This window comes from Carcharodon carcharias, chromosome 13 (genome assembly GCF_017639515.1).
Source record: "Carcharodon carcharias isolate sCarCar2 chromosome 13, sCarCar2.pri, whole genome shotgun sequence".
In the NCBI taxonomy this organism is placed as follows: Eukaryota; Metazoa; Chordata; class Chondrichthyes; order Lamniformes; family Lamnidae; genus Carcharodon; species Carcharodon carcharias.
In genome coordinates this window covers 16,325,541-16,352,387 of record NC_054479.1, presented here as the reverse complement: position 1 = coordinate 16,352,387, position 26,847 = coordinate 16,325,541, and the positions used below count along the sequence as shown (strand labels likewise).

The following is a 26,847-nucleotide window of genomic DNA, read 5'->3' as shown; positions in this document are numbered from 1 at the left end:
ACAGTGCCACACAACAGACTTGTGAACAAAATTCTAGGTCATGGAATAAAAGGGAAAGGCGGCACTTGGATAACAAATTGGCTGAGTGACAGGAAAGCAATGATAAATGGTTGCTTTTCAGACTGGAGGAAGGTTTGTAGTGGAGATCCCCAGGGGTCAGTGTTGGGACCCTTGCTCTTCCTGATATATATTAACGACCTAGACAGTGGTACGTAGGGCACGATTTCAAAATTTGCAGATGATATGAAGATTGGAAATGTTGTCAACTGTGAAGGGGATAGTCTTGAACTTCAGAAGGGCATAGACATGTCAGTGGATTGGACAGACAACTGGCAGATGACGCTCAATACAGAGAAGTGTGAGGTGATTCATTCTGGCAGGAAAAATATGGTGAGACAGTATAGGATAAAAGGAGAGCCTCTGAAAGGGTGGTGGAGGCAGGTTCGATATTCAAAAGGCAATTGGATTGCTCTCCGAAAAAAAAATTGTGCAAGGTTATGAGGGTAAGGCAGGTGAGTGGGACTAGGTGGAATGCTCTTTCAGAGAGCCAGTGCAGACTCAAATGGGCTGAACGGCCTCCTTCTGCACTGTAAAGATAATGTGACAAAAGATTAATTTTCGGACTAATACGGAGGAAAATTGCTATCTGTCAGCCTTGGTCAACTGTAGCACTCCCACCCGAGTCAGAAGGTCATGGATTTAACCCCACCAAAGGCATGAGCACATTAATCTTGGCTGACACTCCAGTGCAGTACTGAAGAAATGCTGCACTCAGGAGCTTTGAACGAGACATTAAGCTGAGATCCTATTGTTCCTCTCAGGTGGATGTAAAAAGATTCGACGACACTGCTTGGGGCAGTTCTCCATGGTTTCCTGACCAATATCCTCATACAATATCCTCCTCCTCCTCCTTCAAATACCATACCTCTAAGAGGTCGTTAGTGACCTTGGACTTCCATTGGATTAGTCCATGATTATGCTTGGCAAAGTACTGCAGTGGTTTACCACTGCCTTCTGCAGTGTGGCTCACCAGGAAATTCTCCCACTCTTATCGCCTGCCATCAGGCATACTGGAAAGATCTACAGGCTGATAATCAACCTGTTTGGCTGCATTATAAACGCATCTTCCATGGATATCAAGTCCTGAAGTGGGACTTGAACCCTGGGACTTGGCCCGGAAGTAGGGATGCTACCACTGCACCAAACAACCTCCCCAATCAACATCACTAAATTGGATTATCTCATTGTTGTCTGTGGGACCTTCATGTGGGCGAATTTGTTGTCTTGTTTCCTCCCATTACCATAAGACATTGGAACAGAAATTAGGCCATTCAGCCCATCGGGTCTGCTCCACCATTCAATCATGGCTGATAAGTTTCTCAACCACATTTTCCTGCCTTCTCCCCGTAACCTTTGATCCCCTTACCAATCAAGAACCTATCTATCTTGGTCTTAAATACTCTCAATGACCTGGCCTCCACAGCCTTCTGTGGTAATGAATTCCATAGATTCACCACTCTCTGGCTAAAGAAGTTTCTCATCTCTGTTCTAAAAGGTCTTCCCTTTACTCTGAGGCTGTGCCCTCGGGTCCCAGTCTCTCCTACTAATGGAAACATCTTCCTCACGTCCATTCTATCCAGGCCTTTCAGTATTCTGTAAGTTTCAATCAGATACCCCCCTCATCCTTCTAAACTCCATCGGGTATAGACCCAGAGTCCTCAAACTTTCCTCATATGTTAAGCCTTTCATTCCTGGGATCGTTCTCGTGAACCTCCTCTGGACCCTCTCCAGGGGCAGCACATCCTTCCTGAGATACGGGGCCCAAAATTGCTCACAATATTCTAAATGTGGTCTGACCAGAGTCTTATAGAGCCTCAGCAGCACATCCCTACTTTTATATTCTAGTCCTCTCGAAATAAATGCCAACATTGCATTTGCCTTCCTAACAACCTGCAAGTTAACCTTAAGAGAATCCTGGACTAGGACTCCCAAGTCCCTTTGCAGTCCAGATTTCGGAATTCTCTCCCCATTTAAAAAATAGTCCATGCCTCTATTCTTTCTAATGACCTCACACTTCCCCAAGTTTTATTCCATCTGCCACTTCTTTGCCCATTCTCCTAACCTGTCCAAATCCTTCTGCAGCCTCCCTGCCTCCTCAATACTACCTGTCCCTCCACCTATCTTTGTACCATCTGCAAACTTAGCCAGGATGCCCTCAGCTCCTTCATCCAGATCGTTAATGTATAAAGTGAAAAGTTGGGGTCCCAAAATTGACCCCTGCGGAACTCCGCTAGTCACCGGCCGCCATCCTGAGAAGGACCCCCTTATCCTCACTCTCTGCCTCCTGCCAGACAGCCAATCTTCTATCCATGCTAGTACCTTGCCTCGAACACCATGGGCTCTTATCTTACTGAGCAGCCTCCTGTGCGGCACCTTATCAAAGGCCTTCTGGAAGCCCAAGTAGATAACATCCATTGACTTTCCTTTGTCGAACCTACTCCTTACCTCCTCAAAGAATTCTAACAGATTTGTCAGGCATGATCTCCCCTTGATGAAACCATGCTGAATTTGCCCAATTTTACCATGCACTTCTAAGTATTCTGAAATCTCATCTTTAATAATGGACTCTAAAATCTTACCAACGACCGAGGTCAGGCTAATCGGCCTGAAATTTCCCGTCTTTTGCCTCACTCCCTCCTTAAACAGGGCGGTTACATTAGCGATTTTCCAGTTCTCTGGGACCCTCCCTGACTCCAGTGATTCCTGAAAGATCACCGCTAACGCCTCCACTATCTCTTCAGCTATCTCCTTCAGAACTCTGGGGTGTAATCCATCTGGTCCAGGTGATTTATCCACCTTCAGACCTTTCAGTTTTCCTAGCACCTTCTCCTTGGTAATGGCCACCATACTCACCTCTGTCCCCTGACTCTCTTGAACTTTGGGGATGTCACTTGTGTCTTCCACTGTGAAGACTGATGCAAAGTACCTATTCAGCTCCTCCGCCATTTCTTTGTTCCCCACTACTACTTCTCCAGCGTCATTTTCCAGCGGCCCAATGTCCACTTTTGCCTCTCTCTTACCCTTTATATATCTAAAAAAAACTCTTGCAATCTTCTTTAATATTACTGGCTAGTTTACCCTCATATTTAATCTCATCCCTCCTTATTTCTTTTTTAGTTGTCCTCTGTTGGTCTTTGTAGGCTTCCCAATCCCCTGGTTTCCCACTGCTCTTCGCCGCATTGTATGCTTTCTCTTTAGCTTTTATGCTGTCCCTGACTTCCCTTGTCAGCCATGGTTGCCTCGTCCTCCCTTTAGTATGCTTCTTCTTCCTAGAGATGATTTTTTGCTGTGTCTCCCAAATTACTCCCAGAAACTCCTGCCATTGCTGTTCCACTGTCTTTCCTGTTAGGCTCATCTCCCAGACAATTCTGGCCAGCTCCTCCCACATGCAACTGTAATACCGTTATGTCTGATTCCAGCTTTTTCCTCTCAAATTGCAGGGTAAATTCTATCATATTATGGTCATTTCCTCTTAAGGGTTCCTTCACCTTAAGCTGCCTTATCAAATCTGCCTCATTACACATCACTAAATCTAGAATTGCCTGTTCCCTAGTGACTCCACCACAAGCTGCTCCAAAAAGCCATCTCATTACATTCCACAAATTCCTTTTCTTGGGATCCACTACCAACCTGATTTTCCCAGTCTACCTGCATATTGAAATTCCCCAAGATCACTATAACCTTGCCTTTCTTACACACCTTTTCTATCTCCTGGTGTATCTTGTGCCCCACATCCTGACTACTGTTCATAACTGTACATGTTTTTTTTTACCTTTGTGGTTCCTCAACTCTACCCACACAGATTCTACATCATCTGACCCTACATCGTTTCTTGCTATCGATTTAATTTCATTTCTTACTAACAAAGCAACCCCACCCTCTCTGCCAACCTGCCTATCTTTTCAATAGGATGTATATCCTTGGATTTAGCTCCCAGTCCTGATCCCCTTGCAGCCAAGTCTCCATAATGCCCACCACATCATACCTGCCAATTTCAATCTGCGCCACAAGCTCATTTACCTTATTTCGTATACTGCGTGCATTCAGATACAACACCTTCAGTCCTGTATTTCCCGTCCCCTTTCTCACTGTCGTCCCTTTATCTGATGTGCTTTAAGTTAGATTCCTAGTCCTTTCCAAACACTCTGTCCTATTTTGTGTTCTGGAGACTTTAATAGCCTCTCCTGGGCTCTCCTTTCTTTTCAGTTTACGACAGTGACTGCACTACCAAAAGAGCTTCATCCACCGTGAAGTGATTTGGATTGCTCCAAGGTGGTGATAGGCAGGATGAGCAACGCAATCTCTTATTTTTGCCTGATCGCTCCTGCTTACTATGATTGTAAACAGCAATTACCTTATTAATGTACAATAAAAACAGAAAATGCTGGAAAAACCTAGGTCTGGCAGCATCCGTAGAGCCAAGAACAGAGTTAATGGTTTGAGTCCGTATGCCTTTCCTTCAGATTCCCAGCATTCGCAGTAACATTTTGGAAATGCTCAGGTTAAAATACTACAAAAAAAATTAATGTCGATTTTACAGTTTTTAAAAAAATAAAGCAAACAGATCGAGGCCTCTGTACGCATGGTCAAAATCACAAAGACGGCAGGTCAGTAACTCAAGGACAGCCCAGGACCATTCATTTAGTGTCAGCTGTGACTCAGCTGGTGGCACTTGATCGGAGTCAGAAGGTTGCGGGTTGAAGTCCCACTCCGGGACTAGAGCACAAAGATCAAGGCTGACACTTGGGGGCAGTACTGAGGGAGTGCTGCATGTTCGGAGATGCTGTCTTTCAGATAAGGCTTTAAACCAAGGCCCCATCCTCCTGCTCGGGTGGATTTAAAGGATTCCATGGCACAATTTTGACAGAGACCAGGGGAGTTCTCCTTGGTGTTCCGGCCAATATTTATCTCACAATCAACATCACAAAAAACAGATTATCTGGTCATGATCACATTGCTGTTTGTGGGAGTTTGCTGCGTACAAATTGGCTGTCATTATTCAAACATTACAACTGTGATTACACATCAAAAGTGCTTAATTGGCTGTAAAGCACTTTGAGACTTCCAGTGGTTGTGAAAAGTGCTACACAATTGCAAGTCTTTTTTGTTCTTTCCACTTTCACTGGAAGAACCTGCACCTGGGTTACAAATACGTCAGTGATCAAAAAGACAGTCTGGTCTCCAAGTGAAAACCCACCTTGGTCTGTTTCTTCTCTGTTGCGTACACTATGGAGGTGCAGCACACCTCAGCAATCTTTCGGCCCTGCCCGTAAAAGGACCAGCAGCAGATTTCATCACCAAGGACGTCCTTTATGAAAAGCACTCTGCCGTTAAAGCGTAGAGACAACTTGTCAAACAGCTCGATGTTCTTCAGCATATTATCATCCGAGTTGCTGCAAGTACAAGAGAAAACTTCAATGGGATGGCCAGCAACTGGAAGCAGATTGGCGAGTCAATCTGAACCATTCCTTTCATCTCTGGCATAAACATCCAGCACCAGTGAGGTGAATGCTGAGCACTCAACAAAAATACCTCACTTTAACTACGAATAAGAGCGAGCTTTGGAATTTCAATGGCCAACAAGGCCTTTGGGACATCCTCAGTTCATGAAAGGCACCATCTAAATAAAGTCCATTGTCTCCTTCTTAAACGTGCAGGTAAAGGTGTTAAACTCTGGAATTGCCTCCCTACATCTCTCCACCTCTTTCTTCCTTTAAGACGCTGCTGAAAACCTACCTCTTTCGTTTTTAACCATCTGTCCTGATAGCTCCTTGAGAGACTCGGGTGTCAAATTTTGTCTGATAACGCTTCTATGAAGCACTTTGGATATTTTATAATGCTAAAGGTGTTATGCAAGTTGTTGCTGTTGATTCTGAGGTTGGAGAATTGTCTGCCGTGATCTCATGTTACTAGATCCATCAGTGATGTAAAAGCGAAGCAGTTATGAAAAAATGCATTATTTTTCACCACAAGTATGAAATAGTATTAAAGGTCTTACAGTGGGAGTACTACTCATCACCCCCAGCATCATTTTTTAAATATATGTTCTGTTCCTCCCTACAGAGTGTATAATTTCCCAGCTGACTGCTTTGGTAGGGGTGTGTAGAGAGAAGCTGCTCTTAGGCTCTCTCAATGCCACTGAGACAGTTATCAGGTGTGCGAGTGGGAACTCACTTTCCATATTCCCTCAATCCATTCAGGAAACAGTGTCCAGTTTTCACTTAACAGCAAATCAGCCAGGAAACTGGGGATTTAGCATGAGAAGCCATGGGTGCCAAACAGCACCACAATGTACTTTCACCTTATGCGGCTCCATTTTTCCTGTTATCCTAAAGGCATTGATTCTTGCTGAGGAACTGTTTTATACAAGGACAGTGGTCACTTGGGCAAGGCCTCTGGTACCTCACTCAAATGGACATCCTTCATTGGCTGGTGCAGACTGAGAGTCCTGGCAGACAATTGATGGTGTAACCTCCTCCAGCCCTAAAACACTCCGAAGTCTCTGCACTCTTTGAATTCTACCCTGCTGTGCACCTCCATTTTCAAGGCTTCACCATCGCCAACTGTACCTTCAGCTGCCTCTACCCTCCCTAAACCTCTCCACTTCTCTACCTCACTCTCCTCCTTTAACACGATCCTCAAAACCTACGTCCTCGACCAAGTTTTGGTCACCTATCCTATTATCTCCCCATGTGGTTTGGTGTCAAATTTTGTTTGATAACATTACTGTGAAAGTGCCTTTACTTTAAAGGTGCTACATAAATTCAACTACTCGTGTGATACCTTGTCCTTATCCGTTGCCCGGACACGTGGCCTGTCCAGAAGTTACTAGATGCCGATGAGCAAGCTCCGAGTGATATTGTCCCACCCTAGTCTCAGGATATTGAAGCCAATTGCATCACCCATGCTCTCCCAACACACACACTCACACAGACACAGACGCGCGCGCGTAAAAACACATGCACGCACAGACGGACGCGCACACACAGGCGGACACACACACACACACTCTCGCACGCACGCAGACACGTGCACGCACAGGTGGACACGCACAGGTGGACACACACACACGGACGCGGACGCACACACGGACGGACGCACACACGGACGGACGCACACACGGACGGACGCACACACGGACGGACGCACACACGGACGGACGCACACACGGACGGACGCACACACGGACGGACGCACACACGGACGGACGCACACACGGACGGACGCACACACGGACGGACGCACACACGGACGGACGCACACACGGACGGACGCACACACGGACGGACGCACACACGGACGGACGCACACACGGACGGACGCACACACGGACGGACGCACACACGGACGGACGCACACACGGACGGGACGCACACACGGACGGACGCACACACGGACGGGACGCACACACGGACGGACCCACACAGTATTGGGAAATTTTAATCAACAGCTGCTTCATACTCCACCCAATAGGCCATTGAGAACGCTCCACTGTCTTTTCTAAATGTGTGTAGTAATGCCTAATGTTGCGCTTGGCACAGAGCGGATGGTCTTCCCTTACCTGGTGTAGGAATATTTGTTGTTGCTTCTGTTGTACAACAGCTTAACTGCAGGCTGTAGAGAGAAAAGAACGTCAAATAGTTGTGGTTTCATGGTGTGAAGGAGAATTGGTGACAATCAATTAGAATACTGTCTTGTGCATCTGGTACATGGTTTAGAATTATGTCACATTGACTAGGTAAAAGAAAACTCTCTCTCTGTCTCTGCTGGCAGTAAGGATCCAGTGCGAAACAAATCTGGGGGCAGCCCGAATCTAGTTCCTAGAGTAGGTGTTTAAATACCACAGAAGAGTCCAGAGGTTGGCTCAAATTGGCAGTGCCATTCCTAGGTTCAGGATGGGAAATGGAGACATTTCATGCTCGCGCTGATGGACTCCAGTACATTGGTAGTTCAGTCGACATGAGGTTCTGCTTTGCTGTATCATTACCTGAGCAGAACATAATACCAACAGTGGATAGAGAAAAAGATGGGATTTGTATGTCTAACAGTGGAAGGGAAGGATACACTGGAGAGGGGGAAAAAATGTCATACGTTGCTATGTCACAGAGGTCAGCAACACTCACTGCACCTCTCCCGTCATGTGCTCCTTTAGATTGTTCTAACCTTATTAGAAGTTGCGATTAGTCGCTGTTCCTCCTTGTTTGATGTGATCACAGGAACTTTACAGAAAGGCTCATAGGTCTCTTTCTGCTGTAAAACAAGCACAAGCGTCTCAGAACATCTCAAATGTGAAAACCTTTTCAAACATTAAAAAAAAAACATAGAAAGCACAGCTTTTATAAGTCATAATTTCACAAAGTAGTTAGAAAAAGATATTAAAAAAGATTCCTGGTTGTGCCAAACAGGTCCGTGTAATTGTGCACGAGGCATTTTTATGTTATAAAGTTAAGCACCAAGCTTTTGGTCACCCTTCCTAATCTCTCCTCTGTGGGCTTGGCATCTGCTTTCCTTTTGCCTCGTTAAAAGTGCTGAATAAATGTAACTTCATGTTGAATGCTGGCCTGCAATATCTGGGTACATTAAATATTGGATTTGCTATCATTCCAAGATCTCTTTCTGCTTCTCCTCTAGATAGTTAAGCACCACTAATTATGTTCCGGCACTTATTTGTCCAGTGTACAACTCAAATTTACCAGAATATTGGGGCTCGAGGGGTTAAATTATGCAGCGCAAACTTGGCTTGTATTTCCCTGAATTTCGATGGTTGAGGGCTCACCTAACTGAGATCTTTTAAATGATAAAGGGATTCAATAAGATCAGCTATTTCCTCTGGTAAAGGAGTCCAGGACATGACATTACATTTTAAAATTAAAACTGGACCATTCAGGAATGAAACCAGGAAGCACTTCTTCACATAAAAGGCACTGGAAAGCTGGAATTCTCTTCCCCAAATGGTTCTGGATGCCGGGTGTCAATTGAAATTTTCAAGCCTGAGGTTGATAGATTTTTGTTAGGAATATCAAGAGATACGCAAAGATGGGCAAAAGATGATGAAGCACAGATTGGCCATGGCCTGATGGAAGTTGGTTACATTAGTAAATCATAATCGATAGGTGGGGGAGATACAACATTTTCCAGTTTGTAGAACTGTACGACTGATGAAAAATTAATATAATGCGAGACATAAGAAACTTAGGAAAAGGAGTTGGCTATTGAGCCCCTGAGTCCAAATATGATTTATTATAATGTAACCAATTTCCTTTAACTTTCTGAATTTAAACTCATGTGATTTAAAAATTGTAGCAGCCCTAGCACAGATTTCTGAGGCACTTGATTTAGTACACCACCTCAGCAAGTACTGCTCCCTAACTAATATCCACTGCTTCCTTTCTTTTAGCCAATTGTTTATCTCCCTCGAAGTTTTAGCTAGGATACCCACTGCCATTAACTTCTGTAGCAGGATGCCATGCAACACTTCATCAAAAGTTTTCTGGAACTCCAGGCACAGTACCCTTGCTGTGCAATGCAGTAAGTAAGATTCCAGCCACTGCGACATATGGGGATATTCAGGAATTGTTGACAGTGCAGAGGAGTTCAATGAGACAAATCTCCAGCATCGGAAAAGCTGTGGTCTGATATTTTATAAGCAAGGGCTCTTCGGACTCAAAAGGGACCCGATAGAAGCGGATAAAGCAAGTGGAGGGAAAGAGAAAGAAAACTAGAGCATGTTCTGAAATGTTTGGGTAGAAGGACCAGAGAACACAGACACAGGGCTATAAAGTGCAAGTTTAGGGTAGAAATCAGTACGAGGATGGGGATGCCAAGAACAGTGATTAGAATCATAGAGAACAGAAGGGGGTCCATCTGGCCTATTGTGCCTGTCCAGGCTCTTTGACAGACCTACCCAATTACTCCCACTCTAAGTCTTTATCCACTTCCCTTTTCTATTGAGTCTGCTTCCACCATCCTTTCAGGCAGCACATCCTATATCATAACTCACTGCACAAAAAGGTGCCTCATCTCCTCTGATTCCTGTGTCAGTTATCGTAAAAACGTGTCCTCTGGTTACTGAACCTCCTGCCGTGGAAACAGTCTCTTCATATTTACCGTGCCAAAAGCCTTCACAATTGAAGCAACGACACTGGAATCATTGAAGGAACTAGTTACGGTGGAAAGACTATATGACTGAACGTGCTTCACCTTGTACCTATTTGCAACACCTGGGCAGTTAAGTGGAAGGTGTTCTGAGGATAGACGTGACCAGTGAAGAGGAGACCTAGAGAAGATTGAGATGGTGGGTTTACCTGAAGGGCAGCCTGGCACTCCTCCACCAGCCCCTGGACCAGGTAGTACTTGGCCTCGGCCAGCAGTTCCTCAATTTCGCGGTTAGTCTCTGGGAGGGGCACAGCGCCATCACGCAGGTAGTTCAGAACCGCGCCAAAGTGCTTTCCGCAGCGGTCAATTAGAATCCAGCCTGCAAAACAGGAGAAGTTTACATTTTAATCCCAGCAATCACTTCAACCTTTGACGCTTTCGTCACCGCACCACCCGTGACTCCTCTGCAGCCACGTCATGTGGATGGATTTAAAATCACTTTGTAGTCTTCTAGTCGGGGGGAGGGGGGGGGGGTGCAAGAGAGAGGTGACTGGAAGAACTCTCCACGTTAGTTCCTTGTGGAAACAGATACACCAGCTGCCCACCCTTTGCCAGTGTTACATGCTGTCCACTCGCTACTCAACAGGAAACAAACAAGGCTGCAGCAAAGCAAAGGAGGCTAGTAAGGCCTCTCATCAGATGGATGAGGATTTAAAAAAAGAAAAATTAAAAACAGAAAATTCTGGAGATATTCAGCAGGTTAGGAAGCATCGGGGCAGGGGAGACAGGAATACCAAGTTAACATTTCAGGTCGATGACCTTTTATCAAAACCAGCAGCAGACGAAAGGTCACTTGACTTTGAAACGTTAACTCTGTTTCTGTCTCCACAGGTGCTGCCTGTCCTGAGTATTTCCAGTATTTTCTGTTTAATTTCAGGTTTTCAGCATCCGCAGTATTCCATGTTTGCATTAGAGCAAGATTAATATTTTGGCCTGGTGACTGGGGTTCTTTGGAATGAAAAGTCTTAGACGATTAGCTTTTAAGCAGTTATTTTCCCATTTTAATGTTGATTGAAACATAAATATTGGCTCGGACACTGATGATGCTGCCCATACTCTTCTTCGAAACAGTGCCATGAGATCTTTTACATCCACCCAAGCGGGCGGATGGAGCCTCGGTTTTAACGTCTCATCCGAAAGGCAGCATCTCCAATAGCGCAACATTCCCCTGGTCCTGCGCTTGTGTGTCAACCTGGGTGTCTGTGCCCAAGCTCTGCAGCGAGACCTGAACCCGGGACTTTGTGACCCAAAGGTGAGAGAGTTATTTTTGAACTGACCTTTAAACAGACAGAAACGTTTCTGCAGAGAGAGAGTCAGGTCATTAGAGTTAACAGTGTAGTTATTTGGACAAGCTACCTGTAGAGTTAAGTGCGTTCAACTCAGCTGGAGACCTTTACATCTTAGCTCTCATTAATCTTTTATTTCTCAGTACTGTTTGCTTTCTTCCTGCACAAGAGCCACAGCCTGTCCCTAGCTCTACTCTGAAAAGCGACATTAAGGAGCTGCAGTTAACTCACAGATTGCCTCTCCTTCCTGGCTGGGGTGCCCATAGTTCACACTTCGCAGCTCTTCAAAGCTGCATGACTGATGAGAATTGTATATGGGGGGGAAAACAAGAGTACAAATTTGCAGAGCTTATAGCTCTAACACGTCTGCCATCTTAGCTGTCACTCTTTCCCCCCCCCCCTCTCAAAATTATTTTGCAAACAGCTATTTTAGCACCAATGTTCCTCCAGGTGGCGCAACTACCCCATCAAACTCGAGTGTACTCAGTATCGCCCTCTGGAGGAATCCAGGGACATTGCAAATTGGGAAGTTGAGCACTGAACAGGAATGATGTGAAATCAGTTTCATAAAAAAAAGACATATTGCTTCCTACGACTACCGGATGCTTCAAAACACTTCACAGCCAATGAAGTACTTTTGAATTGTAGTCGCTGTTGTAATGTTGGAAACATGGCAGCCAATTTGTGCACAGAGCAAGCTCCCACAAACAGCAATGTGATAACGACAAGTTTTATTCTGTAATGTTGATTGAAACATAAATATTGGCTCGGACACTGACGATGCTGCCCATACTCTTCTTCGAAACAGTGCCATGAGATCTTTTACATCCACCCAAGCAGGCGGATGGAGCCTCGGTTTTAACGTCTCATCCGAAAGGCAGCATCTCCAATAGCGCAACATTCCCCTGGTCCTGCGCTTGTGTGTCAACCTGGGTGTCTGTGCCCAAGCTCTGCAGTGAGACCTGAACCTGGGACTTTGTGACCCAAAGGTGAGAGAGCTACCAACCTAATGTTTTATACTCTCATTAAAATGAAAATCAGGAAATGACAAGCATGCAAAATAAAAACCTTACAGTCCGCAATTGTCTGGAAACTGGGTAGGAGGGTTAAGTCAACACAATTTAATGGTAGGTTAGAGTCACGGAGACCAAAAGGACAAGAGGAAATTTTTCACCACTAACCTGAGAAACTAAATGGAGCTGTGGGAACAAACATGCAATTAAAGCTAAAGAAAGGTTAGATTGATTTAAAAATACACATTTGGATCATGATAGAAAGGTGGGGTCTTGCAACAACAGAGCAAGGAGAGGTTTGTTTTTTAAAAAAACTATATGAAGTCTGTCAATGGCAGGGTTGGATTTTACAGGCCCCAGCATAGTCACAACAGATGCAGCGCTGCTGTGTTATAGACGGTCTCACTACAGAGCCATTTCCCCTGGACTTGTTTTGCCCATGGTAGAATTCCTAATCTGACAAATCTAAGAAACCACCCCCCCAACCAACAGGTGAAGTTAAAACTTTCCACCTGACCAAGACCCAGAGATTAGACACTTTGGGTCTTTTGCTGATCTTACAGCTGATGAATCCTGCAGCTCCTTTCGCCAGAAACCTCTCCATCCAATTATTCTTCCGGTCAGGATTTCTTTCTTCTGGCCATCTCGGCCTTCCCTCATTTAAAACTTACCGTGCACCTAAAATTCAGGCACCTCGCTCACAAACTAAACCGGCTATTTCCCACTATTCCTGTCCGCAGTAAATCTGCGCTCTTTTAAGCTGCTTTGACCCAACAGCCGTGGGTCCAGTGTGTTAAATCTTTGTGCGCTGCTCCCTTGTAGTATTTACTTGTAGATAGTGCAGTCCTTCCAGTGAATCCAGCTGTTGCTGTGGGGTTCTTTATTTCACAACTCGACACTGTAAAACCAGCACAGCCAATCTTCACACGGGTAAAGTACTGGCAGCGTGACAATGAACAATGTCACAATTTTGGAATCGTCTGTGGTGACGTCAATAAGCACTTTGCAGTGGCTGGACCCTCCATCTTCTATAAGCATAAATACATACAATATAACCAATGCTGCGGCTACAAGAGCAGGTCAGGGACTAGGAATCCTGCAACGAGTAACTCAACTCCTGACTATCCAAAGCCTGTCCACCATCTACAAGGAACAAGACAGGAATTGATGGCATACTCTCCACTTGCCTGGATGAGTGCAGCTCCTACAACACTCAAGAAGCTTGACACCATCCAGGATAAAGCAGTCACTTGATCAGCATCCTATCCACAACCTTAAACATTTACTCCCTCCACCACAGTGGCAGCAGTGTACACCATGTACAAAATACTCAGCAGGAACCCTCCAAGGCCACTTCGGCAGCACCTTCCAAACCTGCCATCTCTACCACCTTGAAAAACAAGGGCAGCAGATACATGGGAACACCACCACCTGCAAGCTCTCCTCCAAGTCACACACTGTCCTGACTTGGAAATATACCGCTGTTCCCTCACTGCCGCCGAGTCAAAACCCTGGAACTCCCTTCCTAACAGCATTGTGGGTGTACTTACACCACAGGGACTGCAGTGGTTTAAGGTGGCAGCTCACCACCACCTTCTCAAGGGCCGGCCCAGCACATCCCGTGAAAGAATAAATACAAAATAATTCTCATGATGCAGTGACTTGTGTCGGAGAGCGCGGTGAGAACAAAATCAGAAAATGGTGGAAACACTTGGCAGGTCAGGCAGTCTTAACAGAGAGAGGAAGGTGGGGCAGTGCTTCAGATCCACAACCAAATGGGCTAATCTTTTCAGGAAACAAACAGATCCAAAATCACAGAGTTTTCAGGTACTGTCGACTGTGGGAGTCAAAGGCACAAGCTCGGTTTCAATGTTTGATTGGGCACTGGTTATTGATTGGGAAATTCAGATGCTCAACAGAATGTCAACGTGGAGAGCAAGCTTCCCAAATGTACTAAAGTCAAACCCTTAACTGACAGGCACACACACTTTTCTTTCCACTTTAAAGACTTAAAGGTTTGCATTGATTCTTAAAAAAAATATTCTTTCATGGGATGTGGGCATCGCTGGCCGGGCCAGCATTTATTGCCCATCCCTAATTGCCCTTGAGAAGGTGGTGGTGAGCTGCCGCCTTGAACCGCTGCAGTCCCTGTGGTGTAGGTACATCCACAATGCTGTTAGGGAGAGAATATATACCGTTCATAACCTCAGGCTGTACCAAAGCACTTTACAGCCACTGACATGCTTTTGAAATGTGGCCATTTATGTAATGTAGGAAACACAGCATCCAATTTGTGCACAGCAAGCTCCCATAAACAGCAATATGATAATTCTGATGAAAGCTCATCGATATGAAACGTTAACTCTGTTTCTCTCCCCATAGATGCTACTAGACCCGAGTGTTCCCAGCTTTGTCTATATTTCAGACTTTCGACATCCACTTTTAACCAGATGATCATTTTTTTGGTGACGTTAAGGGATAAATATTAACTGGGTTAGCAGAGAGCTCCACTGCTCTTCTTTGAAATAATGCCACGGGACCTTCCTCAGCCACCTTAGAGCAGATGGGACCTCAGTTTGACATCTCATCCGAAAGGTCCAACAGTGAAGCACTCCCTCGGTACTGCACTGGAATGTCAGCCTAGATTTTTATGCTCAAGTCTCTAGAGTGGAACTTGAATCGACAACCATCTGATCCAGAGGTGAGGGAGCTCCCAACTGAGTAGTTAAAATATTAATAACCCTGAATTCTATGACTACCAGTGCACAGTTCCAATACTACCGATACCGGATTACTGTGAGCTATTCAGTGCCTTGCACCATTTTTAGAGGGGTTGACGCTATTTTCTCACTCAAATATTCCAAGCATGCAGATCTCTGGATTTGGTATTCTCAGTCACAGCAAGAGGGAAAGCAGGCCAAGCGGCTTATGTAAATCACATAGGGCTGGGATCCAAGGAATTTATTGCAGAAATGCAATGGGAGCCTTTAAATTCCCTGAACAAATAAGGCAATATCTCCACCATTCCAAATCGTTATTGAGCAATTACCACACACTGACATTATATCCCTGATACGACCATGAATAACCCAGAGAAAAAGTGAAAAAGCAACACAAATGGGAAGTAGCTCCTGTCCAATGGTCCTTTCCCCTCTCTAGATTGTTTTTCACTTTTGCCCCCCTCACCCTCCCTCTTTCCCCTCCTCTCCTCCCTCACCCTTCCCCTGTTCCCCACCTCCCCTCCTCCCTTTTCCCCTCCTCCCTCTCACTCCCTCCTTTTCCCCTCCTTCCTCTCCCTCCCCCCTTTTCCCCTCCTTCTCTCACTCCCTCCTTTTCCCCTCCTTCTCTCACTCCCTCCTTCTCTCACTCCCTCCTTTTCCCCTCCTTCCTCTCCCTCCCTCTTTTCCCCTCCTTCCTCTCCCTCCCTCTTTCCCCTCCTTCCTCTCCCTCCCTCTTTTCCCCTCCTTCCTCTCCCTCCCTCTTTTCCCCTCCTTCCTCTCCCTCCCTCTTTCCCTCTCCTCCCTCCCTCTTTTCCCCTCCTTCCTCTCCCTCCCTCTTTTCCCCTCCTCCCTCTCCCTCCCTTTCCCCTCCTCCCTCTCCCTCCCTTTCCCCTCCTCCCTTCCTCCCCTCCTCCCCAACCCCCCTCCCTCCCCCCTTTTCCCCTCCTCCCTCCCCCCTTTTCCCCTCCTCCCTCCCTTTTCCCCTCCTCCCTCCCTTTTCCCCTCCTCCCTCCCTTTTCCCCTCCTCCCTCTCCCACCCCCCTTTTCCTCTCCTCCCCCTCCCTTCCCCCTTTCCCCTCCTCCCACTCACTCCCCCTCCCCTCACACCCCAGCCCTTCCTCCCTCACCCTCCCCCTCCCCTCACACCCCAGCCCTTCCTCCCTCACCCTCCCCCCTGCCCCTCCTCCCTGACCCTCCCCCCTTTTCCCCTCTCCCCACCTCCCCCAATTCCCTCACATCCCAGCCCCTCCTCCCTCACCCTCCAGCCCCCTTCCCCTCCTCCCTCACCTTCCCTTTCCTTCCTCCCCCTCCAACCTCTCCCTCCCCCTTTCCCCTCCAATCTCTCCCTCCCCTCTTCTCTCGCCCTCCCTCTTCTCCCTCCCGTTAATTTTTAACTACAAAATGATAAACAGGTTTGAGTAATGCTAAGTGATCCATGAGGCAACCACACTCTTGAGTGCAAACATTGAGGGAGAAATGGAATCGCATATGGGACATTTTTAACAGCTACTCAGGGAATTGGGTTTTTTTTGAAGTTAAGAGTTTTGAGATACCAAATTGCTCTTAATTTGGAATTTTGCCTTTGTGGCATTTAAAGTTCAACATCCGCTATACGTCGACTAAACGAACAGGGAAATCCTGCTTCTGCCAGCAATGTGATGTTTGATAGGATTGCAGCCAGGTGACAGCAGCTGCTGGCAACCTCTGTCCACGTATCAGATCGGATACCGTCCGATTAAATGGCGGAAAGGGTTTGAGGGTGGGAATGGCTTGCTCCTGTTCTTACATTCCAGTTTCTCCCACAAAATAAAAATATCTCACCTGCGTCTTCCTTGCTGCATTCTGTCATGGATTCAAGCAGCTACTTCCACAAGGAATTTAACAGCAGACGAACAGGCCCCTCGGCCCAATCAGCTCATGCCAGTTTTTATTCTCTGCAAGAGCCTCCTCCCACCCTTCATCAAACCCGATCAATAAATCCCTCTATTCCTTTCACCCTCATATGCTTGAGGAGCTTCACCTGTTATCCACTGCAACCACTCCCTGTGGTACTGAGTTCCACATTCCGGGTAAGGTTTCTCCTGAATTCCCTATTGGATTTATTAGTGACTGTCTTAGAATCATGGCCTCCAGTTCTTGTCTTCCCCACAAGTGGAAACATCTTCTCAACATCCACCCTTTCCTAATCTTAAAGTGCTCTAACAGTCTTCTCTCTTCTTGTGCAGAGAGCTGCTGCCTGTTCAGCCTCTCTCTGAACCTGGCCAATAAGGACACACAGGTGTCACCTTAACTGGGTTAGCAGGTAGAGTGGAGCAGTGGTTAAACTCAATTTACCTTCGCTGTCTGTTAGCACCTCCATCCTGCCACTGAACATGGCCTTCAGCATGGTGTCCTGTTTGGTTAGGGTCTGCATTGTGGTGTAGTACAGAGCACCTCCCACATTCAGCTTGACGTACTTGGAGCTTGGGCTCGCCCCTTTGAAGGAGGTGGTGCGCGTCGACGCTGCGGGCACTGGACTCACCGCGCTTTCTCCAGACATTCTCTCTTCCTGCGAGGGCACAGCATTGCTTAGTTAGAGAAAAGGAAAGACTTGCATTTATATAGCGCCTTTCACAACCTCAGGACATCCCTGCACACTTTACTGCCAATGAAGTGTAGTCACTGCTATAATACAGGTAACACAGCAGCCAATTTGCACACAGCAAGCTCCCACTAACAGCAATGTGATCATGACCAGATTATCAGTTTTTGTGATGTTGATTGAGGGATAAACATTGGCCAGGACATCGGGGGGAACTCTTCTGTGAAATAGTGCCATGGTATCTTTTACACCCACCTGAGAGGACACACTGTGTCTCACCCCAAAGATAGCACACCTGACAGTGTAGCACTCCCTCAGTACTGCACTGCAGTGTCAGTCTCAGTGTTCATGTCTCTGCAGTGGGACTTGAACCCACAATCTTCTGACTCAGAGTTGAGAGTGTTATTAATTGAGCCACGACTGACAATGCTCCCCCTGCACTCAAGTGACCGTGGTCTGCACCAACCTTACTGCAAAGGAATATTTCACACAAGGGGACTGGGAACATGAGAACACAGGTCAGGACAGTGATATGAGCAGAAGCAGCATAAAGTGGGTACTCGATAAGAGTTGATATTTATAAACTGCTTGCTCGGTGCGGTAAAAATGCCCCAAGGTGTTTCTCAGGAGTGTAATCAGACACAAAAGTGACACTGAGCCAAAGAGGGAGATAATAGGACAGGTGACTAAAATCTTGGCCACAGAGATAAGTTTTCAGCAGTGTCTTAAAGGAGCAGAGAGCAGTTTAGGGACGGAATTCCAGAGCTTACAGCCTAGACAGCTGAAAGCATTGCCACCAATGATGGGGCGAAGGAAGAAGAGTTACGGAGAAGAAACCAGAGTTGGAGGCACACACAAAGTTCAACCACTCAACACAGGCCAATATGACTCTTGTGATCTGATTCTGTGTCTGCAAAACGAGGGGGTACTTGCGGGATTCGATGAGGGAGAACCATCATTAAAAACAGTCAGACTGATCTCAGAAATGCTCAGTGCATTGAAACCCCAGGTAACATCAGTGACTAGGAGCATGTGATAGGTCATACTGACTCTCACCCTTGCCTGTTGATGTGGATAGCTGTGTTTGTTTCTCCCAAATGAAAGGGAAACAGAAAGGGTAGGTCAGCTCAGTAAAATCTGTCACCCTCAACTGCCAAATGGGATGTTTGCCAACCGATCAGTGACAAGGAAGCTTAGTCTGTTCTTCCTGACATACCTGTATCACTGGTGTTTTCGTTTTAGGTTTCTGCCCTTCGGTATCCCACCATTTTATCCCAACCTTAAGCACTGATGTGACCACACTCACTAATTGACCAAAACCTACTGAATTCATCATCCACATCTCTGATAAACAAGTGAGCGATTCTGACAATTACATTATTCCATATCAGACCTAAAGGCAAATTGAGCTGTGGACTGGTAAGAGGGCTGCCATCTTATAGACCAAAATTGCAAAATTCCGAACTTCTGAATTGTTCCAAGTTAGACACAGGGTCTGTAATAAGGCGAGTGGAATAAAACAGCAGCACCAAGCCCACTGACAAATCCCGGCTGCTTGAAAACATGGTCTTCTCATCTTTATTACATTTTTCAAAAAGTTTGAAATGTTTAGTTCCCTCTGTGCCGGGACAATCTGGTTCTCCAGGGAGATGTGGGCAGAGAAGCTTTTGTTTCAGGAACTGTTAGCTCCGGAAGTCACAGCACAACAGAAAACTGGGAGGCTTCAGAAAGCAGCGAGTTCACACAAGCCAGACATTCCCTGTTGTAAAGGTGCCTGCACAGCAACTCAACGGTACCGAATATCCGGAGATCTTGAATACTGCTCTATAAATGGTAATTCTGCCACATCGACAAACCAGTGCTCCTAAACACAATCCCTTTAGCCAGAGATTAACTACCCAGCTCTTCAAACACAATCTCCAACCGTGGATACTAGTCCCCTCAGCCCTCCAGCACAATTGTCAGCCCTGGACAGCACTAATAATGAACAGGACAAATCTCCCACAGTCCAATATTCCTCCCTCAATCAACATTACTGGGAAAAACAGCAGATAAACAGGTCATGCTTTCTATGGGGTCTTGCTGTTGGGTTTGGTCACGTTACAACACTGCTTGCAAAAAATAACTGGGAGGTTGCGGAACCCTGCGGGCCATCTTGAGGATGGGAAGGTGCTATATAAATTCACATCCTTTCCTTCTTGCACAATAAACATCGGCCCTTCATTGAGGTTTCCCACTGTAAGGACTGGATCAAGGGGCTGTCGAAAACCCTTCGGCAGAAGACAAGCTTCCCACTTAACTTTGAAATGAACTCCTCATCTACTCCCACCATATTGTCCTTCTTCCTTCGTCCCTGGCAGCTTCAGAATGGGGACGAGCTGCAGCAAATAACTGTGCCCAGGGCTGTATCACCATAACTGAGATCATAAACTCTGCAGCAAGGCAGGGCAGAGAAGGCATTGCTGGTCCTATAGCCAACTCTCTGCCGACTTTAATCCCTTGTTGCCTCAAATATCCCCCCCCCCCCAAAAAAAATTACGTGTTGGGCAAAACACACCAAAAATAAGCCACATTTCGAATGGAAGACCCAGAAATTGCCCTCAGGGTTTGGGGAAATCAAAGAACACATCGTTACATAAGTGTTATCAGCAAAATGTGACAGGGCAAGTGTGAAAGATAGTGTGACACATAAGAGTGGACCATACACAAGACTTTTAAACAAGTTTTATAAATGAGTAACACTTAACAGGCCCTGATTCTGAAATTGATCCTTTCCCCTACATTCTGTTTGCTATTTATGCAACTTAATCAACCAATACTTTCAGCTTCCACCTCGGCAAGTTTTAGCCTATGCACATATGCAATCTATTTTTACTTGCAATTTATACAGCAACATATATTTAACTGTGTTGAACTTTACTTGACATTGATCAGCCCAAGCATAAATCCTGTTAAAACTTTTTTTTTTGTAAAATCTGTCAAGTTTCCCTGATTTACGCAAGTTATATTTAATTGTAAAATGAGGACAGCTCAGTCCCTTCATCCTAAAACACTGTGAAATTACTTGAATGACAGGATCGAGCTGCAACCAAGTGCAAGAATGTAATTTATTTGGGGTTATATCAGAATCAGCTTTGGCAATCTCACTCAAAAATAAACAGCTTCATTTATTCAAATATAAAGAAAATAAGTCTTACTCTAAAATATTGATATGTTCATACTATAAACATCACTAGCTAAGGAAATACAAACGCGAACATGGGAACATGGGCAGGCATTTACCACCTTGAGTCTGTCCTGCGATTAAATGAGCTCATAGCTGATCTGTGACCCAGGTACACATACCAGGTACACCACATATGCGCCTTTGCCCCATATCCCTTTAAGAGTAAGACTTATTTTCTTTATATTTACATAAATGAAACTGTTTATTTTTGAGTGAGATTGCCAAAGCTGATTCTGATATAACCCCAAATAAATTACATTCTTGCACTTGATTGCAGCTCGATCCTGTCAGTCAAGTAATTTCACAGTGTTTTTGGATGAAGGGACTGAATTGTCCTCATTTTACAATTCTTTAAAGGGATGACAGAATGGTATTAACACAGGTGGCCATTCGGCCCATCATGTCCATGCCAGCTTGCTGCAAGAGCAAATCAGCTCATCTGACTCCCTGCCCTTTTCCCTGTAGCCCTGCCAATGTCTTCCCCCTGGGGTTTTTGCCCAATCTCCTTTGAAAGCCACGAATAAATCTGCCTCCAACACCCTATCAGGCAGTACTATTTCAAATCCTAATCACTCACTGTGCTTAATTTCTAATTTAAAATGAACAATAACAGGAAGGGAGTTCCAAACTTCGAGCACCCTGTTGGACGTGTTTCCTAACTTCACTCCTGAAAGTTCTGGCTCTAAGTATCTGACTCTGTCCCTTAGTCCTGGACTTCCCAACAGAAAGATGTTTCTCTCAATCGACTCTGAGATAGGAAAGCACATAGTTGTGTGTGTAGGTGTATACAGATGTCCAATGTTAAGAGCCGTGTATATAAGCATATGTCAAACACTGACCTGGGCAGAGCTCCTATTAAAGATTTCCCACAGCAACAAAATGTTACTGAACAACAGATGATATAAAACAAATTTGAGAAATAAGCAAACCATCATTCCAGCTGTTGCCACATTGACCAAGACTATCTTGGTCCCTGAATCCATCTCTCTCCTCCTCTCCCTAACCCTCTCCCCAATCCCGACACCCAGGTCTCTTCCCCCTCTTCTCCCTCCCCTCCCCCTCCCCTCCTCTTCTCCCTCCCCTCCCCTCCTCTTCTCCCCCTCTTCCTCTCCCTCCCCCCTCCTCCTCCACTCCCCCACCTCCCTCCCCGCCCCTCCTCCACTCCCCCCTTCCTCCTCCCCTCCTCCACTCCCCCCTTCCTCCTCTCCTCCTCCACTCTCCCCCTTCCTCTCCCTGCCCCCTTCCTCCACTCCCCCTCCCCTCCTCCTTCCTCCCTCCCTCTTCCTCCTCCCCCTCCTCCACTCCCCCTCTTCCTCCTCCTCCCCCTCCTCCACTCCTCCTCTTCCTCCTCCTCCCTCCTCCCCCTCCTCCACTCTCCCTCCACTCCCCCTCCCCTCCTCCTCCCTCCCTCCCTCTCTTCCTCTCCCTCCCCTCCTCCTTCCTTAACGAAAATCAAGACTCCCCAAACTTCTTTGTATCCGACAGAAACTTATTTTATTTTGAAGAGAGTGGGGCCGCGATTTCTCTCTAACCGAAGGAAACAAACCTTCTCCGCTCCACCTGAAACAAATCCATGATTTAAAAACCAACTTCCATAAGTTTCCGACTCACCATCAACCCCGCCGCTTCCTCTCATCCCCAGCGCACTTCCGTTCAACCGTCACTTCCTGCAATGTCACCTCCGCCCCGCAGGCACCGCCTAAAGCGTCACTTCCGGCCTCGAGTGTCACCACCCAGTATGTCACTTCCGCCCCTCAGTGCGTCACACCAAAGTCACCCCTTCCAGCTTGTTACATGTTCTAATTAAATGTCATCTACTTGAAACATTAACTCTCTCTCTCTGGACAGATGGTGACAAATGCTGCTGAGTATTTCCAGCATTTTCTGATTTAACTCCCTTCTGATCATTTCTTGTGATAGGAACATAGGAAATAGGAGTAGGCCATTCGGCTCCTTGAGCCTGCTCTGCCATCCAACTAGATCATGGCTGATCTACCTCACACTGTCCCCATAGCTCTTGGTAGCTTAAAAAAAAACTAAAAAATATCTTCAGGAAAGAAATTCAGTAAAACTGTGATTTAGGGGTGTCGGTTCCAATGCTCTCTTGGCATTTTCCCACTCTCCATCAGCTTCAAAACCCTGCTCCCTGTGTTCTTACTCACACCAATCCACATTCATCCATAGCCCACATGCTCATTCACATACATTAGTTCCTAGTCTGGTAAATGCCTCAAATTAAAATTTTCACCCGCCTGTTCAAATGCCTCCATGGCATCTCTGCTCCCCATCTCTGTAAGCTCCTGCAACCCTACAACTCTCTAGGATCTCTGCGTTCCTGCAATTCTGGCCTCTTAAACTTCTCTGATTTTAATCCCTCTACCATTGGCAGTCATGCCACCAGTTCCTGGACCCTAAAGTTCTGGAATTCCCCATGTAAACATCTCCATATCTCTAACACTCTCCCCTCCTTTAAGATGCTCCTTTAACACTCATCTCTCTGACCAGCTTTTGGTCAGCCGTGCTTATATCCCTTTTGTGTGGCTCAGTGTTGACGTCCCAATCACCCCACAAATGGGCCACTAACTATGCAGAATAGTCACCTACCACTGCCAAGCCCCTCAGGTGACGACTCACCTTGGCAAAGATTGCCCGGAGATGGGAACGCTTTGGCTCGCTGACCCAACATGGACTTCTGTGAATTTCCTCCTGGACCCGCCTTCAAACTCGCCCCCAGGGGCTGGGGAAGCTGCTGCCAATGTTGAGGGAAGGATTCAGCCCAGCCTTCGGCTTTGATGGCAACTCGGCTGAATAGTTTGCCGACGCTGTCCAACTTTCCACATGAAGTTTTGCTGCACTGAAGCTCAACGTAAAGCTTGAGAAACAGCACCTCATCTCTCAATTAGCCACTTTACAGCCTTCCAGGTCAGAGATTGAGTTCAACCATTTCAAACCATAAACTCCGTTCTCTCCATTTTTTTTCCTCTTCTCGTATGTGCTTTCTCTCTTATTTTAGCTTCCTGTCAGCAGCACACCTGCTCTAGGTATAGCTTTTGTTTCTTTCCTTGTCCCATCACCATTCTGTTTGGGTCCAGAGGACTAACTCTTCTCTGCCTAGATCTAGTAATGTGTAATGAGGTGGGATTAATAAGAGATGTTGAAGTTAAGGGTCCTCTAAGGGGTAGTGATCACAACATGGTAGAATTTCAAATTCAGTTTGAGGGCAAATAACTTGGGTCTCAAACCAATGTCCTCAACTTAAATAAGGGCAATTAAAGAGGTATGAAGAAAGAGTTTGTCTAAAGTGGGCTGGGAAAATAGACTAAGGGGAAGGTCAGTGGATGAGGAATGGCAGACATTTAAGCAGATATTTCACAACACTCAGCAAAAATTTATCCCGATCAAAAATAAGGACTCGATGAGAAGGATGAACCACCTGTGGTTAAGAAAGGTGGTCAAGGAGAGTATCCAATCCAAAAACTTAGCCATACAAAGTGACGAAAACTAGAGGATTAGGAATTTTTTAGGGACCAGCAGCGGATGACTAAAAAGTTAATAAAGAGGGAGAAAATTGATTATCAAAGTAAATTGGCAACAAATATAAAAACAAACAGCAAAAGCTTCTATGGGTATATAAAAAGAGAGTGGCTAAAGTGAGTGTGGGACCTTTGGAGGATGTGGCTGAAGAATTGATAATGGGAAATAGGGAAATGGCAGATAATTTAAACCAATATCTTGCATCAGTTTTCATGGTGGGGAACATAATAAACATCCCAAAGATATCAGATAAGCAAGGAGCTACTGGGAGGAAAGATCTTGGAACAGTCTCTATCACATGGGACAAAGTATTTGACAAACTAATGGGACTAAAGGCAGACAAGTCGTCAGGACCTGATGGCCTGCGTCCAAGGGTTTTAATGAAAGTGGCTGCAGATATAGTGGAGGCATTGGTCGAAATATTCCAGAACTCACTGGATTCCGGGAGGGTCCCAGCGGATTGGAAAACTACTAATGTGATGAGAAGAGAGGGAGACAAAAAGCAGGAAACTATAGGCCAATCAGCCTAACATCTGTCATTGGGAAAATGTTAGAGTCCATTATTAAGGAAGAAATAGCAGGACATTTAGAAAAGCTTAACGCAATCAAATAGAGTCAACATGGTTTTGTGAAAGGGAAATCATGTTTGACAAATTTGCTAGAGTTCTTTGAGGATATAACAAGCAGAGTTGATAAAGGGGAACCAGTAAATTGTATTTGGATTTCCAGAAGGCATTCGATAAGGTGCCACATAAAAGGTTATTGCACAAGTTAGGAACTCACGGTATTGGGGATAATATATTAGCATGGATTGAGGGTTGGTTACCGCACAGAAGGCAGAGAGTCAGGATTAATGGGTCTTTTTTAGGTTGGAAAGATGTAACTAGTTGAGTGCCACAAGGATCAGTCCTAAGATCTCAATTATTTACCATCTATATTAATGACTTGAAGGAGGGGGCAGAGTGTAATGTATCCAAATTTGCTGACGATACAAAGATAGGTGGGGGGGGGCATGTTGTGATGAGGACATAAGGAATCTGCAAGGGGATATAGATGGGTAGAGTGAGTGGGCAGATGAAGTTTAAAGTAGGAAAGTGTGAGGTCATGAACTTTGGTAGGAAGAATCAAAAGGCAGACTATTATTTAAATAGAGAGAGACTCCAGAAAAGTGCAGCACATAAGTATCTGGGTGTTCCTGTGCATGAAACACAATAAGTTAGTATGCGGGTGCAGCAAGCAATTAAGAAGGCAAATGGAACTTTGGCCTGTATTGCTAAGGGGTTAGAGTTTAAAAATAGGGAAGTCTTGTTATAACTAAACAGGCTGTTGGTGAAGCTGCACCTGGAGTACTGTGTACAGTTTTGGTCCCCGTATTTAAGAAAGGATAAACTGGCATTGGAGGCAGTTCAAAAGAGATTCATTACACTGATTCCTGGGATGAAGGGGTTGACTTATCCACTATGGCTAAACAGGTTAGGCCTTTATTCATTAGAGCTTAGAAGAATGAGGGGTGATCTTATTGAAAAGTACAGGATTCTGAGGGAGCTAGACAGAGTAGATGTTGAGAAGGTGTTTCCACTAGCAGGGGATTCTTGAACTAGGGGACATAGTTACAGAATAAGGGGACACTCATTTAAAGCTGAGATGCAAAGGAATTTCTTCTGTCAGAGGGTAATGTCTGGAATTCTCTATCCCAGAGAGTTGTGGAGGCTAGATCACTGAAAGTATTTATAGAGGAAGTAGATAGATTTTTGAAATATCAGGGAGTTTGAGGGTTATGAGGAGCTGGCACAAAAGAGGAGCAGAGGCCTGGGGCAGATCATCCATGATCTTACTGAATGTTGAGGAAGGCTTGAGGGGCCGAATGGCCTACTCCTGCTCCCATTTCTTGTTATGTCATTCAATCTCTCCTGTCTTCCACCTATCACAGACCTTCCTTTTGTCCTTGTCCCGCCCACCCCTCGCTGTAAACCTATTACATCTCTGGCTTTTCCCAGTTCTGATGAAAAGTCAAGCATTAACTCTGTTTTTCTCTCTCTGATGAGTCCTGACCTGCTTCAACCAAGGCTTTAATCACCACAACTTTGTCGAAAACATTTTACCGATGAACTAGTGTTGATAAAGAGCCGAGTCCACAAGCTTGAGGTTTTGGAAATCAAATTAAGAGTTGGACGGAAGTCAGGAATGTGTGGGGTGGGGGGGGGGTAAAAGATTCTGAGGTCACTTGTAAATGGTGGGGGGGGGGGCGGGAGGTGGGATTGGAATATTTTTT

At 45.7% G+C, this 26,847-nt stretch overlaps 1 protein-coding gene across 3 annotated transcripts in view; it reads right to left on the bottom strand.

Moving 5' to 3' along the window:
* Nucleotides 1-22,693, bottom strand: part of kctd10 (potassium channel tetramerization domain containing 10) — a 30,108-nt gene extending 7,415 nt beyond the window's left edge. Inside the window, exons 1-6 of one of the 3 annotated variants that reach the window (XM_041202597.1) lie at nt 22,653-22,693; nt 17,569-17,782; nt 10,365-10,534; nt 8,224-8,310; nt 7,622-7,674; nt 5,258-5,453 (exon numbers count right to left, since the gene is read on the bottom strand). In XM_041202597.1, the coding sequence (XP_041058531.1) occupies nt 5,258-5,453; nt 7,622-7,674; nt 8,224-8,310; nt 10,365-10,534; nt 17,569-17,782; nt 22,653-22,655 (723 nt within the window). In that variant the 5' untranslated portion in view covers nt 22,656-22,693. Of the gene's footprint in view, nt 1-5,257; nt 5,454-7,621; nt 7,675-8,223; nt 8,311-10,364; nt 10,535-17,568; nt 17,802-22,652 lie in introns of those variants that run through there. The other 2 variants (XM_041202598.1, XM_041202599.1) reach the window with 2 other exon arrangements.
* Nucleotides 22,694-26,847: the final 4,154 nt, after the last annotated feature.